This window comes from Cherax quadricarinatus, chromosome 71 (genome assembly GCF_038502225.1).
Source record: "Cherax quadricarinatus isolate ZL_2023a chromosome 71, ASM3850222v1, whole genome shotgun sequence".
NCBI classification, from domain to species: Eukaryota; Metazoa; Arthropoda; class Malacostraca; order Decapoda; family Parastacidae; genus Cherax; species Cherax quadricarinatus.
This window is the reverse complement of record NC_091362.1, coordinates 8,707,114-8,722,106: the sequence shown is the minus strand read 5'-3', so window position 1 is coordinate 8,722,106 and position 14,993 is coordinate 8,707,114. Positions and strand designations below refer to the sequence as shown.

Below are 14,993 nucleotides of genomic sequence, written 5' to 3'. Positions count from 1 at the left end.
GTGACTCAAGCTGGTCCTAGTGGCATTAAGAAACAGAGAAGAGAAGTAACCCCAGAAGAAAACTTGGTACCTGAGGTATTGATGGAAGGGGATTCCCCTTCCAAACAGTAACTAATCCAATCTCTCCTCCTCCAGTCTTCCATACACTAAGAAGAATCGCCAATAAAGGCAAGTGTTGTGCTGTTAATGTTTCATCATGTCCCATTGTATTCTTTATGTACTACTACTATATTTCACGTAAAAATTTTTTTTGTTTTAATACTTCTGGGTGACAGGAACGGATTAATTGTATTTGCATTATTTCTCATGGGGAAAATTGATTCGAAAATCGTCTATTTCGATAATCGTTGCACTTCCAGGAACGGATTAACGACGATAAATGAGGGACCACTGTATATAGTCTTGGAGACAGTGAAAGCTAGTGTTCTGGGTAGCTGTAGGAAGGAGTCCGAGATACTCGACACTGAGATGCCGTGCTGCGTGTTTCCATGACCCAAGTTCTCGTATGGCATTAAATCCTAATAATAAAATACAGGTCCTCCATCACAAATCCGGCATCATTGGGACCTGTAGTGTGCCGGATTACTGAGTTTGCCGAATTACAGTGGTTAGGTTAGAATACACTTAATAAAATTAACCAACTTGACTTACACAGTTCATTGAACATCGGCAAAAATCAAACATTTTCGCTACTTTGAGCTCAATTTCAAGGTACTTTTCATTATGAAAGCAATCAAAATCATGTCTATTTCTGTAATATATCTTCCATTCTATCAAATGAGTCCAAAAAATAAGAATACAACCATAAAAACCATACGAAAATATACTGCAAAGAGGCGACTAATGGCCGAGAAGTGAACTCCCTTATTTATCGTCCGTCTTTTATTTTTGTTGTATGTTAAGAAGCATCTTTCCATCATACATTGCCCAAGTTTCAATGAGATAGCACAACAAACAACCGAGAAAAAAAAATATTTACCAAAAATCATATATGGAAAGCCCAAGCCAGGTACTGGAAATAAGTCACTGTCTGACTTTTCTGGGTTATCCTAGGTTCTCTATGCATACACTGCTATGTATGATAATCTATATAACTGTATTTGTGTATACCTGAATAAACTTATTTACTTCTAGTCTGTTAACCGAGTACAAGAAACCGCCCATTCACTTATTTCAACTATCCAATAAAGTGGTCAGAAATTGGCAACTTGGCCGATTTCACACAAATTTCAACAGATGCCAATTTCAAAATAGGGTCCAGAATAAACAATGCAGACATTACTGGCACTAAAATAACATTTTCTCTGTTCATTAGTCACGGCTCCAGCCCCTCTTATATTACTTTTGCTTGCCTTTTTTTTTTTTTTTTTTTTTTGTAAATAAAAATTCCAAAAAAAAAAATATAAGATTTACTGTCATGCAGACTGCTGCATTATTGTAATAATTGCATAAATAATGTCAATCCATCCTTGACTCTGTACTGGAACTTAGACTGGCAGGCGGACAGGTATTGGACGGTGACGTCATTTGTTTACTCTTGAGCTTCGCTAAAGAATAGAACATTTTCGGTACTGTGAGCGCAATTTCAAGGTACTTTTCGTCATGAAAGCAATCAAAATCATATCTATTTCTGTAATGTATCTTTCATTCTATCAAATGAGACCGAAAAAATGAGAATATAACCATAACAATACAAAAATATACCGCTAAGCGGCCGCTAATGGCTGAGAAGTGAACTCCGCTATTTATGGTCTGATTTCTTTCATTTTTGGTGTACGTGAAGAAGTATCTTTCCATCATACATTGCCCAAGTTTGAATAAGATAACCCAAGAAACAACTGAGAAAATAATAATAATAATAACAAAATAATAATAATAATAACAAAATAATAACAAAATAATAAAATAATAAAATAATAACAAAATAATAACAAAATAACAAAATAATAACAAAATAACAAAATAATAACAAAATAACAAAATAATAACAAAATAAAAACAAAATAAAATAACAAAATAACAAAATAACAAAATAACAAAATAATAACAAAATAAAATAAAAATAATAATAATAATAATAATAATAATAATAATAATAATAATAATAATAATAATAATAATAATAATAATAATAATAATAATAATAATAATAATAATAATAATAATAATAATAATAATAATAATAATAATAATAATAATAATAATAATAATAATAATAATAATAATAATAATAATAATAATAATAATAATAATATTTATTAACTACACGTACATGTACAAGGTATACAGGCCTAGCTGACATCAGTGACATACTACTGTATAGAAAGGCACTTGTTATGCTGAGTAATTCAAGAAAATTAGGTCAGTGTCCCAGGATAACACCCACACCAGTCCACTAACACCCAGGTACCCATTTACTGATGGGTAAACAGACAACAGGTGTAAAGAAACACGCCTAATGTTTCTACCCTGGCTGGGAATCGAATATTTACCAAAAATCATATATGGTTAACCCAAGCCAGGTACTAAAAATAAGCTATGTTGACATTTTTGGGGTTATCCTAGGTTCTCTACACACATGCTGCAATGTGTGATCATCTATAGAAAGAAAATAACTTTTTTGTTTCATGTTTATGGTGGAGTACGAGTGTATATCATAGTTAGCCCTGTGCTACACTCCGTTTTCTCTAATATAAGCCACCATGACAAGGATAGGAGAACATAAGATAAGATTTCGTTCGGATTTTTAACCCCGGAGGGTTAGCCACCCAGGATAACCCAAGAAAGTCAGTGCGTCGTCGAGGACTGTCTAACTTATTTCCATTGGGGTCCTTAATCTTGTCCCCCAGGATGTGACCCACACCAGTCGACTAACACCCAGGTACCTATTTGTTGCTAGGTGAACAGGACAACAGGTGTAAGGAAACGTGTCGAAATGTTTCCACCCGCCGGGAGTCGAACCCGGGCCCTCCGTGTGTGAAGCGGGAGCTTTAGCCACCAGGCCACCGGGCCACCATGGTACAGTGGACCCCCGCATAACGATTACCTCCGAATGTGACCAATTATGTAAGTGTATTTATGTAAGTGCGTTTGTACGTGTATGTTTGGGGGTCTGAAATGGACTAATCTACTTCACAATATTTCTTATGGGAACAAATTCGGTCAGTACTGGCACCTGAACATACTTCTGGAGTGAAAAAATATCGTTAACCGGGGGTCCACTGTATTTGTTTACCATATCCTCTTCATAACTCTGTTGAACTGCTCGGTGTTATGCCAATTATTATTCATTCAGGAGTATTTAACATGTTTCATGTTACTTATATTGTTTCTTACGTCATATTAAATCAACTGTGATAGGCAAATAAGTTGTAGTGTTGACATTAGCGTAATAATAAAGCATATTCTCCTGCTTCATGAGACTGAGCTCATGGCAACCGACAGTGGCTTCAAAGCCACCTTATCTTTAATGGATAATGTACTGTGTAAGTGCTTTACATAATGTGAAGCATTTCTTTTATTCATTGGAACCATGGCTAGGGCTTTAGTAAGCAGGTTAAAACAATAAATGGAGAAAAAGAAATTGGAATGACTTATGCAGCAAGTAGCACCACCAAACAGTACCGTACCAGCAGGTTGGTGTGGCGACCCTGGAAATTTGAAATTATGCTAGCCAAAATTAGTGCCGAATAACTGATTGCCGGATTTGTGATGGCGGACCTGTACAGTGGAACCTCGTTTTTCGGCCTTAATCCGTTCCAGAAGGTCAGCCTAAATTCAAAGCAATATTTTCCATAAGAATTTATGTAAATACAATTAATCCGTTCCAGACAACCAAAAATATTAACAAAAAATACATTTTTTAAAGATTAATTATAGTTTTACATAAACATGGGGAAATGGAAAAGAATCTTTCCTCCGTAAGCCATGCGTGTCATATGAGGCGACTAAAATGCCGGGAGCGATGGGCTAGTAACCCCTTCTCCTGTAGACATTTACTAAAAAAGAGAAAAACTTTATAAAACTAGGATGCTTGAATGTGCGTGGATGTAGTGCGGATGACAAGAAACAGATGATTGCTGATGTTATGAATGAAAAGAAGTTGGATGTCCTGGCCCTAAGCAAAACAAAGTTGAAGGGGGTAGGGGAGTTTCAATGGGGGGAAATAAATGGGATTAAATCTGGAGTATCTGAGAGAGTTAGAGCTAAGGAAGGGGTAGCAGTAATGTTGAAGGATCAGTTATGGAAGGAGAAAGGAGAATATGAGTTTGTAAATTCAAGGATTATGTGGATTAAAGTAAAGGTTGGATGCGAAAAGTGGGTCATAATAAGCGTGTATGCACCTGGAGAAGAGAGGAATGTAGAGGAGAGAGAGAGATTTTGGGAGATGTCAAGTGAATGTATAGGAACCTTTGAACCAAGTGAGAGTAATTGTGGTAGGGGACCTGAATGCTAAAGTAGGAGAAACTTTTAGAGAGGGTGTGGTAGGTAAGTTTGGGGTGCCAGGTGTAAATGATAATGGGAGCCCTTTGATTGAACTTTGTATAGAAAGGGGTTTAGTTATAGGTAATACATATCTTAAGAAAAAGAGGATAAATAAGTATACAAGATATGATGTAGGGCGAAATGACAGTAGTTTGTTGGATTATGTATTGGTAGATGAAAGACTGATGAGTAGACTTCAGGATGTACATGTTTATAGAGGGGCCACAGATATATCAGATCACTTTTTAGTTGTAGCTACACAGAGTAAAAGATAGATGGGATACAAGGAGAATAGAAGCATCAGGGAAGAGAGAGGTGAAGGTTAATAAACTAAAAGAGGAGGCAGTTAGGATAGATGGGCTAATGAGAGCATAGGCAATGAGGTCGAAGAGGTATGGGGTAGGTTTAAAAATGTAGTGTTAGAGTGTTCAGCAGAAGTTTGTAGTTACAGGAAAGTGGGTGCGGGAGGGAAGAGGAGCAATTGGTGGAATGATGATGTAAAGAGAGTAGTAAGGGAGAAAAAGTTAGCATATGAGAAGTTTTTACAAAGTAGAAGTGATGCAAGGAGGGAAGAGTATGTATATGGAGAAAAAGAGAGGTTAAGAGAGTGGTGAAGCAATGTAAAAAGAGAGCAAATGAGAGAGTGGGTGAGATGTTATCAACAAATTTTGTTGAAAATAAGAAAAAGTTTTTGGAGTGACATTAACAAGTTAAGGAAGCCTAGAGAACAAATGGATTTGTCAGTTAAAAATAGGAGAGGAGAGTTATTAAACGGAGAGTTAGAAATATTGGGAAGATGGAGGGAATATCTTGAATTGTTAAATGTTGATGAAGATAGGGAAGCTGTGATTTCGTGTATAGGGCAAGGAGGAATAACATCTTGTAGGAGTGAGGAAGAGCCAGTTGTGAGTGGGGGAAGTTCGTGAGGCAGTAGGTAAAATGAAAGGGGGTAAGGCAGCCGGGATTGATGGGATAAAGATAGAAATGTTAAAAGCAGGTGAGGATGTAGTTTTGGAGTGGTTGGTGCAATTATTTAATAAATGTATGGAAGAGGGTAAGGTACCTAGGGATTGGCAGAGAGCATGCGTAGTTCCTTTATATAAAGGTAAAGGGGACAAAAGAGTGCAAAAATTATAGGGGGATAAGTCTGTTGAGTATACCTGGTAAAGTGTATGGTAGAGTTATTATTGAAAGAATTAAGATTAAGACGGAGAATAGGATAGCAGATGAACAAGGCTTTAGGAAAGGTAAGGGGTGTGTGGACCAGGTGTTTACAGTGAAACATGTAAGTGAACAGTATTTAGATAAGGCTAGAGGTTTTTGTGGCATTTATGGATTTGGAAAAGGCGTATGACAGGGTGGATAGGGAGGCAATGTGGCAGATGTTGCAGGTGTATGGTGTAGGAGGTAGGTTACTGAAAACAGTGAAGTTTTTTTATGAGGATAGTGAGGCTCAAGTTAGAGTATGTAGGAAAGAGGGAGATTATTTCCCAGTAAAAGTAGGCCTAAGACAAGGATGTGTGATGTCACCGTGGTTGTTTAATATATTTATAGATGGGGTTGTAAGAGAAGTAAATGCGAGGGTCTTGGCAAGAGGTGTGGAGTTAAAAGATAAAGAATCACACAAAGTGGGAGTTGTCACAGTTGCTCTTTGCTGATGACACTGTGCTCTTGGGAGATTCTGAAGAGAAGTTGCAGAGGTTGGTGGATGAATTTGGTAGGGTATGCAAAAGAAGAAAATTAAAAGTGAATACAGGAAAGAGTAAGGTTATGAGGATAAAAAGATTAGGTGATGAAAGATTGGATATCAGATTGGAGGGAGAGTATGGAGGGGGTGAATGTATTCAGATATTTGGGAGTGGACGTGTCAGCGGATGGGTCTATGAAAGATGAGGTGAATCATTGAATTGATGAGGGGAAAAGGGTGAGCGGTGCAATTAGGAGTGTGGAGACAACGAACTTTGTCCTTGGAGGCAAAGAGGGGAATGTATGAGAGTATAGTTTTACCAACGTTCTTATATGGGTGTGAAGCATGGGTGATGAATGTTGCAGCGAGGAGAAGGCTGGAGGCAGTGGAGATGTCATGTCTGAGGGCAATGTGTGGTGTGAATATAATGCAGAGAATTCGTAGTTTGGAAGTTAGGAGGAGGTGCGGGATTACCAAAACTGTTGTCCAGAGGGCTGAGGAAGGGTTGTTGAGGTGGTTTGGACATGTAGAGATAATGGAGCGAAACAATGACTTCAAGAGTGTATCAGTCTGTAGTGGAAGGAAGGCGGGGTAGGGGTCAGCCTAGGAAGGGTTGGAGGGAGGAGGTAAAGGAGGTTTTGTGTGCGAGGGGCTTGGACTTCCAGCGGGCATGAGTGAGTGTGTTTGATAGGAGTGAATGGAGACAAATGGTTTTTAATACTTGATGTGCTGTTGGAGTGTGAGCAAAGCAACATTTATGAAGGGATTCAGGGAAACCGGCAGGCCAGACTTGAGTCCTGGAGATGGGAAGTACAGTGCCTGCACTCTGAAAGAGGGGTGTTAATGTTGCAGTTTTAACTGTAGTGTAAAGCACCCTTCTGGCAAGACAGTGATGGAGTGAATGATGGTGAAAGTTTTTTTCTTTTTCGGGCCACCCTGCCTTGGTGGGAATCGGCCTATGTGTTAATAAATAATAATAAAATGAGCACTAAATAAAATAAATGAACGTTTAAATCACTATTACATACCTTTATTGAAGACTCTTGTTGGCTTATGGCAAGAGGGAGGACTGATTATTGTTTGGAAGGCAAATCCCCCTCCTTAAGGACTTGAGGTATCAAAGCCCTCTCTGGGGTTACTTACTGAATCAGACTTATTAACCATTAAACTGTCCAAGAAGATCTACGTTCACATGCATAGTGGTCGAAAAGTAGATCTATGTTTTTTTACATATTTTCAAATACAGTATAACAAAAAAAACACTTATCAAAGTTTTTTTTACACTTTTTCAAGTTTAAAAAAAGAAAAGATTACTTTTTTTTACGTACTTTCAAATGTTGAAAAAACGTAGATCTACGTTTGGACAGTTTAAGGGTTAAAAGCCTGTATAGCAGACCGGTGGTTACAGGGAGGTATTACCCATCCTCTGGAATATCTTTTAAAAATTGAATATTCCCACCTTCCTACTATTTGGTTTATTACCCAATCAGAACCCCTACAATATTTTATAACCAAAAGCACCAACATACTACTACGTATATACAAAAAATGTGAAAATTACTAATTTATGCAAACTGTTTTTAAGCGATATTATGCAAAACAGCATTTGAACTTACCAACAGCATATTATGCAAACTCTCCAGTACTTGAATTGTACAATGGACAATTATGTTTTGAGCAAATATTACCTGGAGTTTACCTGGAGAGAGTTTCGGGGGTCAACGCCCCCGCGGCCCGGTCTGTGACCAGGCCTCCTGGTGGATCAGCGCCTGATCAACCAGGCTGTTGCTGCTGGCTGCACGCAAACCAACGTACGAGCCACAGCCCGGCTGATCAGGAATTTAATGGCAATTTAACCTAAACAAAGAATTAAATTATTAGTGATAAGCTAACAAAAGGACCCCAATAGAAATAAGTCACTGACTTAAATAAGTGACTATTTTGGGTTATCCTAAGTTCACTACACATGTGCTGCTATGTTAGATAATCTATGTAAGTGTATTGTGTATACCTGAATAAACTTACTGCTATATATCAGAAAAAGTGAATGTGTACAAATGCTCCTCACTTTACAGTGGTTCGACTTACAGTATATTTCGACTATGATGCCGGAAGTCAAGGCTTTCAAAAATTGTGTTATGCTGCCTCTGGGTGGAAATGTTGCAGGTTTTAAACTACAGCCTTTCCTAATCTACCACTCGAAGAATTCCAGAGCATTCAAGAATGTGAGCAAGCATACACTTTCCATCTATTACTGCTATAACAAGAGAGCCTGGATGACATTAGCACTGTTTGACAATTGGTTCTTGAAGTGTTTTATTCCCCAGGTGAGAGTATATTGTCAAAATAACGTACCATTCAATACTGGTATTTAGTTACAATAATTATTTGTTTATTTACTTACTCAGTGACAATATTTATTTATAATATCGTGCAATATTTTCAATTTACAGTGGTTTCATCGGAACCTAACCCCAATGTAAGTAGAGAAACACCTACTTCATTTCCTGGTCCCATTTCAGTATTATTTTTTAAGCTATATGATACCAAATTGATGTGCTTGTGTATTTGAGATGGTTTTCATTTGTGCAAATATAAGAAATAATAATGTAACGTAACAATCTAACATAACCCAACCTAACATACAATAAATAAAGATACCTTTATTGTCGAAGGTGGAAGCGTATGATATTTCATTGACCGGTAACAATAAACTGACCTATTAAGAGTTTAAAACTATACTCTGGCATGTAGACTCACCCCTGTGACACAAAGGAACATTATAGTCAATTCATCTAACTAAATATCTTAATTTATATTTTCATTTTGTAGACAAATTAAAATTTTACAAAAAATAATCCCCCCCAATTTTTTTTTTTATTAACACATGGGACGTGTCCCACAAGGCAAGGTGGTGGCCCGAAAAAGAAAAACTTTCACCATCATTCACTCCTTCACTGTCTTGCCAGAGGCACACTTGTACTACAGTTATAAAACTTCAACATTAACGCCCTTTATATGTGACAGAAGAAGTTAACTGTGTAGGTGAAACATTCATTAATAAAGATACACAACTGTTGCACATGTGTATCTTAATTTGTCAGTATTTTATATAATTTTCAACAAGCCTCGACTCGCTTAAGATGAAGTAGACTTGACTGATCTACTATAACAAGCTGAGTGAGACTGATGAGTTAACACAACACTGCAAAATATATTCTGGTACTTTATTAAGTTATTATGAAGTAAAGAAGCCAAAGAGAGATAATCTTCAACAGTAAGTTACTGACGTACTATTAATCACTAACATACCTGACAGTGATATATTTAGTGTACCTACAAGTTCAGATGTCTTACTTCAAGCCATGACACTGTAATAATGTTCTTACATATATAAAGCCAGGGTTCCATCCCCAACACAGAACAAACCAACATCAACAAATTTACTCTCAACATGCACAATTCCACCATCATTGTCATATACACTGATCCTGGTGTCTACTTCCTCCAGTACTCACCTCATTACTTCACTCAAGACTCACCGATAACACCATAGCAAGTATATTTATCCAAATACAGACCTGATAGTGGTTGGAGGTGTATGGAGAAGGTTGTGTGAGCGTCGGTGCGGTGTGGTAGCGTCTGCGCCTCTGTCATATGATGTCAGCTGATCAATGCCAGGTGCGCCGTGCTGGGATCGAACCTTCACTCACACTCTCGATCCCATCATGGCGCACAACACACCATCACCCGCTAACTTTGAATTAAGCTCGACCTTATAACTATAATATAATAATATCTTTATTCTTACAAGTACATGTACAAGGTATACAGGCCTAGCTGGCATCAATGACATGCTACTATATAGAAAGCCCCTTGTTATTCTGAGCATTTCCCGCAAATTAGGTCAGTTTTTTCCCAGGATGCGACCCACACCAGTCCACTAACACCTAGGTACCATTATTACTGATGGGTGAACATGGACAACCGGTGTAACGAAACACGCCGGGAATCAAACCCAGACTCTCACCGTGTGAAGCGAGAGCTTTTGCCACCAGGCCACAGGCCACTGTCTCCAGGCCAAGGGCCACCATACCAGGCCACAGGCCACTGTACCAGGCCACAGACCACCGTACCAGGCCATAGGCCACCGTACCAGGCCACGGGCCACCGTACCAGGCCATAGGCCACCGTACCAGGCCACCGTACCAGGCCATAGGCCTGGCCATAGGCCTGGGTCCTACACAGATGACAGCAAGGAAATGAGTGAGCTACTCAAGTCCCAATATGACTCAGTTTTTAGCAAGCCGCTAACCAGACTGAGAGTCGAAGATCAAAATGAATTTTTTATGAGAGAGCCACAAAATTTGATAAACACAAGCCTATCCGATGTTATCCTGACCACATCAAATGCTTTTTCTCCAAGGTTGATGGCCTGATTACATCATCTTCATTTCAGTACTACTGTTCCTTTTATATTTGACTGAAGAAACCTACTGTAAGCCGTGACCTGGTGGCAAAAGCTCTTGCTTTAGATGCTGAGTGTCCGGGTTCGATTTCCGGCAAGGGTGAAAACACTGGGCGTGTTTCCCCACACTGGTTGTCGCTGTTCACCCATCAGTAAAATAGGTACCTGATGTTAGTCGACTGGTGTGGGTCGCATCCTGGGACAAAACTGACTTAATTTGCCCGAAATGCTCTACATAACAAGCGGCTTTCTACATAGTAGTATGTCAGGCTTGTATACCTTGTGCATGTGCTTGTAGAAACAAAGATTAATATGTTAACGTTTCATCAATAAAGACACCCAACTGTTGTACATGTGTCTTAATCTTCAGCAGGCCTACTGGTCCATGCTAGGCAGGTCCAAGTCACACTCGCTCAAGAAGGAAGAGAATCTGGATAGAGACATTTCTGAAGAGTTGAGGGTAGAATTACCGGTATCTTGCCAGGATTTTGTCAGCTTCGTCAAACTAGGTGTTCGTTATAACTGTTTTAGATTTGAAAACAAGAATAAACAACTGTTCGGGATAGCCAAGGGGTCACCTGTTAGTGCAGTACTGACCAATTTATATATGGAGGACCTAGAATCCAGACGGATCCTAAATACCATCTCTAGGTCAGTTACAGGTATGAGATACGTTGATGATATTCTGGTCATTGTACAAAAAATGTCTAGAAGTACATGATACCCTAACACATAAGAACATAAGAATGGGGGAACACTGGCGCAGGCCTATTGGCCCATACTAGGCAGGTCTTTCTCAAACCCCAACCCACAAAGTCCTAGTTCTAGGGAATAAAAATAACCCTCGATGTTATAAACTAAATGATTGTTGAAAATTATATAAAATACGGACAAATTGAAGATTAAGACACATGAGGAACATTTGGGTATTTTCATTTCGGCTGTAGACGAAATGTTTCATCAGTAAAGATACTCAACTGAGAAATGGTATGGCGATACCGACATGATGTGGAAAAATGTGTCTTGCACATGTGTGTTAATCTTCAAACTATATAATATAGAGTTTGATCACACGAGTGTGAAAAACAACTTAGGAGTCATGGTAAGCAGAAATCTAAAGCCAAGACAACAGTGCCTAAGTGTGCGCAATAAGGCTAACAGATTACTAGGATTTATTTCAAGAAGTATAAGTAAGAGGAGTCCAGTTCTATACATCACTAGTGAGACCTCACTTAGATTATGCCTCTCAGTTTTGGTCTCCTTACTACAAAATAGATATAAATTCATTGGAGAACATACAGAGAAGGATGACAAAAATGATTCACTGTATAAGGAATCTCCCGTGTGAAGACAGACTTACAGCCTTGAATCTCCACTCTCTGGAGAGACAGAATGAGGGGAGATATCATCCAAGTGTTTACCTGGAGAGGGTTTCGGGGTTCAACGCCCCCGCTGCCCGGTCTGTGACCAGGTCTCATGGTGGACCAGGGCCTGATCAACCAGGCTGTTACTGTTGGCCGCACGCAACCTGACGTACGAACCACAGACCAGCTGGTCAAGTACTGACCAGCTGGTACCTGTCCATCGCCGTCTTGAAGATAGCCAGGGGTATATTGGTAGTCCCTCCCTCTTATGTATGCTGGTAGGCAGTTGAACAGTCTTGGGCCCCTGACACTTACTTTGTTGTCTCTTATCGTGCTAGTGGCGCCCCTGCTTTTCACTGGGGTGATGTTGCTTTCATACGAAGTGATTTTGGTGTGCAAGTGGATAATGGACATCAACAAAGGTGATGTTAATAAAACACTGAGGATATCGAATCAGGTAAGAACCAGAAATAGCAGATTTAACTTAGATAAAATTTAGATTTAGAATGGACATAGGTAAGTATTGGTTTTGATAAATTAGACATTTTTGCAACATTTGGGTATCTTTATTCTGGAATTTTTTGCCACACAGTGGCTTCTTCAGTCCAATGCAGGAAAAGGTGGAATAAGAGGAGGAGTTGGTGTTAATCAGTCCCTCAGCCTAGAGTCGATGTGTTCAGCCCATGATTCTTGAGAAAAGTGGCTGAGATTGATTACCTCAGTATCCCTCCAATGAGTTAGTTTAGTTTAATATGTTTATTATGCACCTATACCCATCCTGTGGGCGGTAGACAAAAGATTACAGAGGTACATAATGGGTCCAGGGACTGGACCCCAAGGTTTTGATAGCTGAGCAAGTTACAAAGGTAATGAACCACCTACACTCCAATGAAAAGCAGGGGCGCCACGAGAACGCAATAAGTGTCAGGGGCCCAAGACTGTTCAACTGCCTCCCAGCATAAATAAGGGGGATTACCAATAGACCCCTGGCTGTCTTCGAGAGGGCGCTGAACAGGCAACTGAAGTCAGTACCTGACCAGCCGGGCTATGGTTTGTACATTGGTTTACGTGTGGCCAGCAGTAACAGCCTGGTTGATCAGGCCCTGATCCACCACGAGGCCTGGTCACAGACCGGGCCGTGGGGGCGTTGACCCCCGAAACCCTCTCCAGGTATTTCCTGCATTGGACTGAAGAAGTTAGTGTGTGGTATACCTGGAGAGGGTCAGCGCCCCAGCGGCTCGGTCTGAGACCAGGCCTCGTGGTGGATCAGGGTATGTTCAACCAGGCTGTTACTACTGGCCGCACGCAACCTGACGCACGTATGTCCCATCCTGCTTAGACGAGATGGGACATACACAGATGACAGTTAAGAAATGAGACAGTAAACTAGCAGCAGCGAACCGCCGCCCAGACTATGCGTCGACATTCCTAATGAATTCTTCATGAACGAGACCCAAAATTTGGTCATTTCAAAAATCTCGGATATTGTCCTAACACCACAAGACTTGGAAAAGGCAATAAATGACATGCACAAATAATCCGCACATAGGAGAGAGGATCTTACGACGACGTTTCGGTCCGACTTGGACCATTTACAAAGTCAAATTGAAGATGAATGGTTCAGAGAACCGACATGTTGATAAATTAGACATATGTGTCTAATTTATCAACATGTCGGTTCTCTGAACCATTCACCTACAAAACTGTCAGACACTGCAACTTCTTGGGATCTTAATACTTGGGAATTCTTCGCTTGCCTAATTCTTGGGCACAACCTACTTCCACATTGAACAAGTGTGACACCACCTATGACTGCTGCACCTCTCCTGCCATACGGTTTATAAGCTGCTTCTACGCTCATCTGCCGTATTCTACTCAAGATTGATGGACTGAACACATCGACTCAAGGTTGAGGGACTGATTACCTCATTCTCCTCCTGTTCTTCAAGTTTCTCCTATGTATGGACTGATGAAGCCACTGTGTGGCGAAACGTTTCCTCAATAAAGATACCCAAGAGTTGCACATGTGTCTAATTTATCAAAGTCAAATTGACTTTGTAAATGGTCCCAGTCGGACCGAAACATCGTCTTAAGCTCCTCTCTCCTATATGCGGATTATATGTGTATTCCAGTTACGGTATTGTGCATTTTTGTTATTTATTAATGAATGACATGTTCATGCACTCTGCCCCAGGCCAAGACTCACGGGACTCTGTGTTCATCAAGAACTGCAAGAACCCCGTGTCACTTGCCTTCAGCACTGTATGGAGAGGGAGCATGGACACAGGGGTCATCCCACACTCACTAAAAACAACAGACATAGCCCCACTCTACAAATGTGGCCAGGCTTAGGCTTGGTTACAAGTACATACTTCTGGCAGTTTGGGTGACACACAGATGATGGTCACTGTCTTGAACATTATGTGCTTAATTGTCCACTTATTGAGGAATACAGAGATAGGCAGTATAATAACCTATATGACATGTCAAGATATCTTATTAATGAAAATAAGATACTGGATATACTAGGCAAATTTCCTAAATGTGATTGTAACAGATAAGTGAACTGTAGATATGTAGATATAAATCCAAGTGTACACCTGTTAACCCTTTTGGGGCCTAGTTCATAGGTCTTTTGTGTATCCATATGCTCTTGCGCTACCGTCCACAGGATGGATATCGGGTGCATAATCAACTAGCCACTTCGGTGGCAAAATCTAAAATCTAAATATACAAAGGTGGCAGTAAAGCAATTGCAAAGAACTACAGACCGATAGCACTAACATCCCATATCATAAAAATCTTTGCAAGGGTAGAAGCAAGATCGCCAATCACCTAGATACCCATCAGTTACACAACCCAGGGCAACACGGGTTTAGAGCAGGTCGCTCCTGCCTGTCCCAGCTACTGGACCACTATGACAAGGTTCTGGATGCTGTAGAAGATAAATCAAATACAGAGGTAGTATACTCTAACCTTGCAAAAGCTG

General features: G+C 39.8%; 1 protein-coding gene across 1 annotated transcript in view; it reads right to left on the bottom strand.

Annotated features, from left to right (window-relative positions):
* Vha55 (V-type proton ATPase subunit Vha55) overlaps positions 1-9,913 on the bottom strand; it is a 54,639-nt gene extending 44,726 nt beyond the window's left edge. Inside the window, exon 1 of the mRNA XM_070100014.1 lies at positions 9,754-9,913. Coding sequence (XP_069956115.1) covers positions 9,754-9,829 — 76 coding nt within the window. The 5' untranslated portion in view covers positions 9,830-9,913. The remainder of the gene's footprint in view (positions 1-9,753) is intronic.
* Between the last annotated feature and the right edge of the window lie 5,080 nt (positions 9,914-14,993).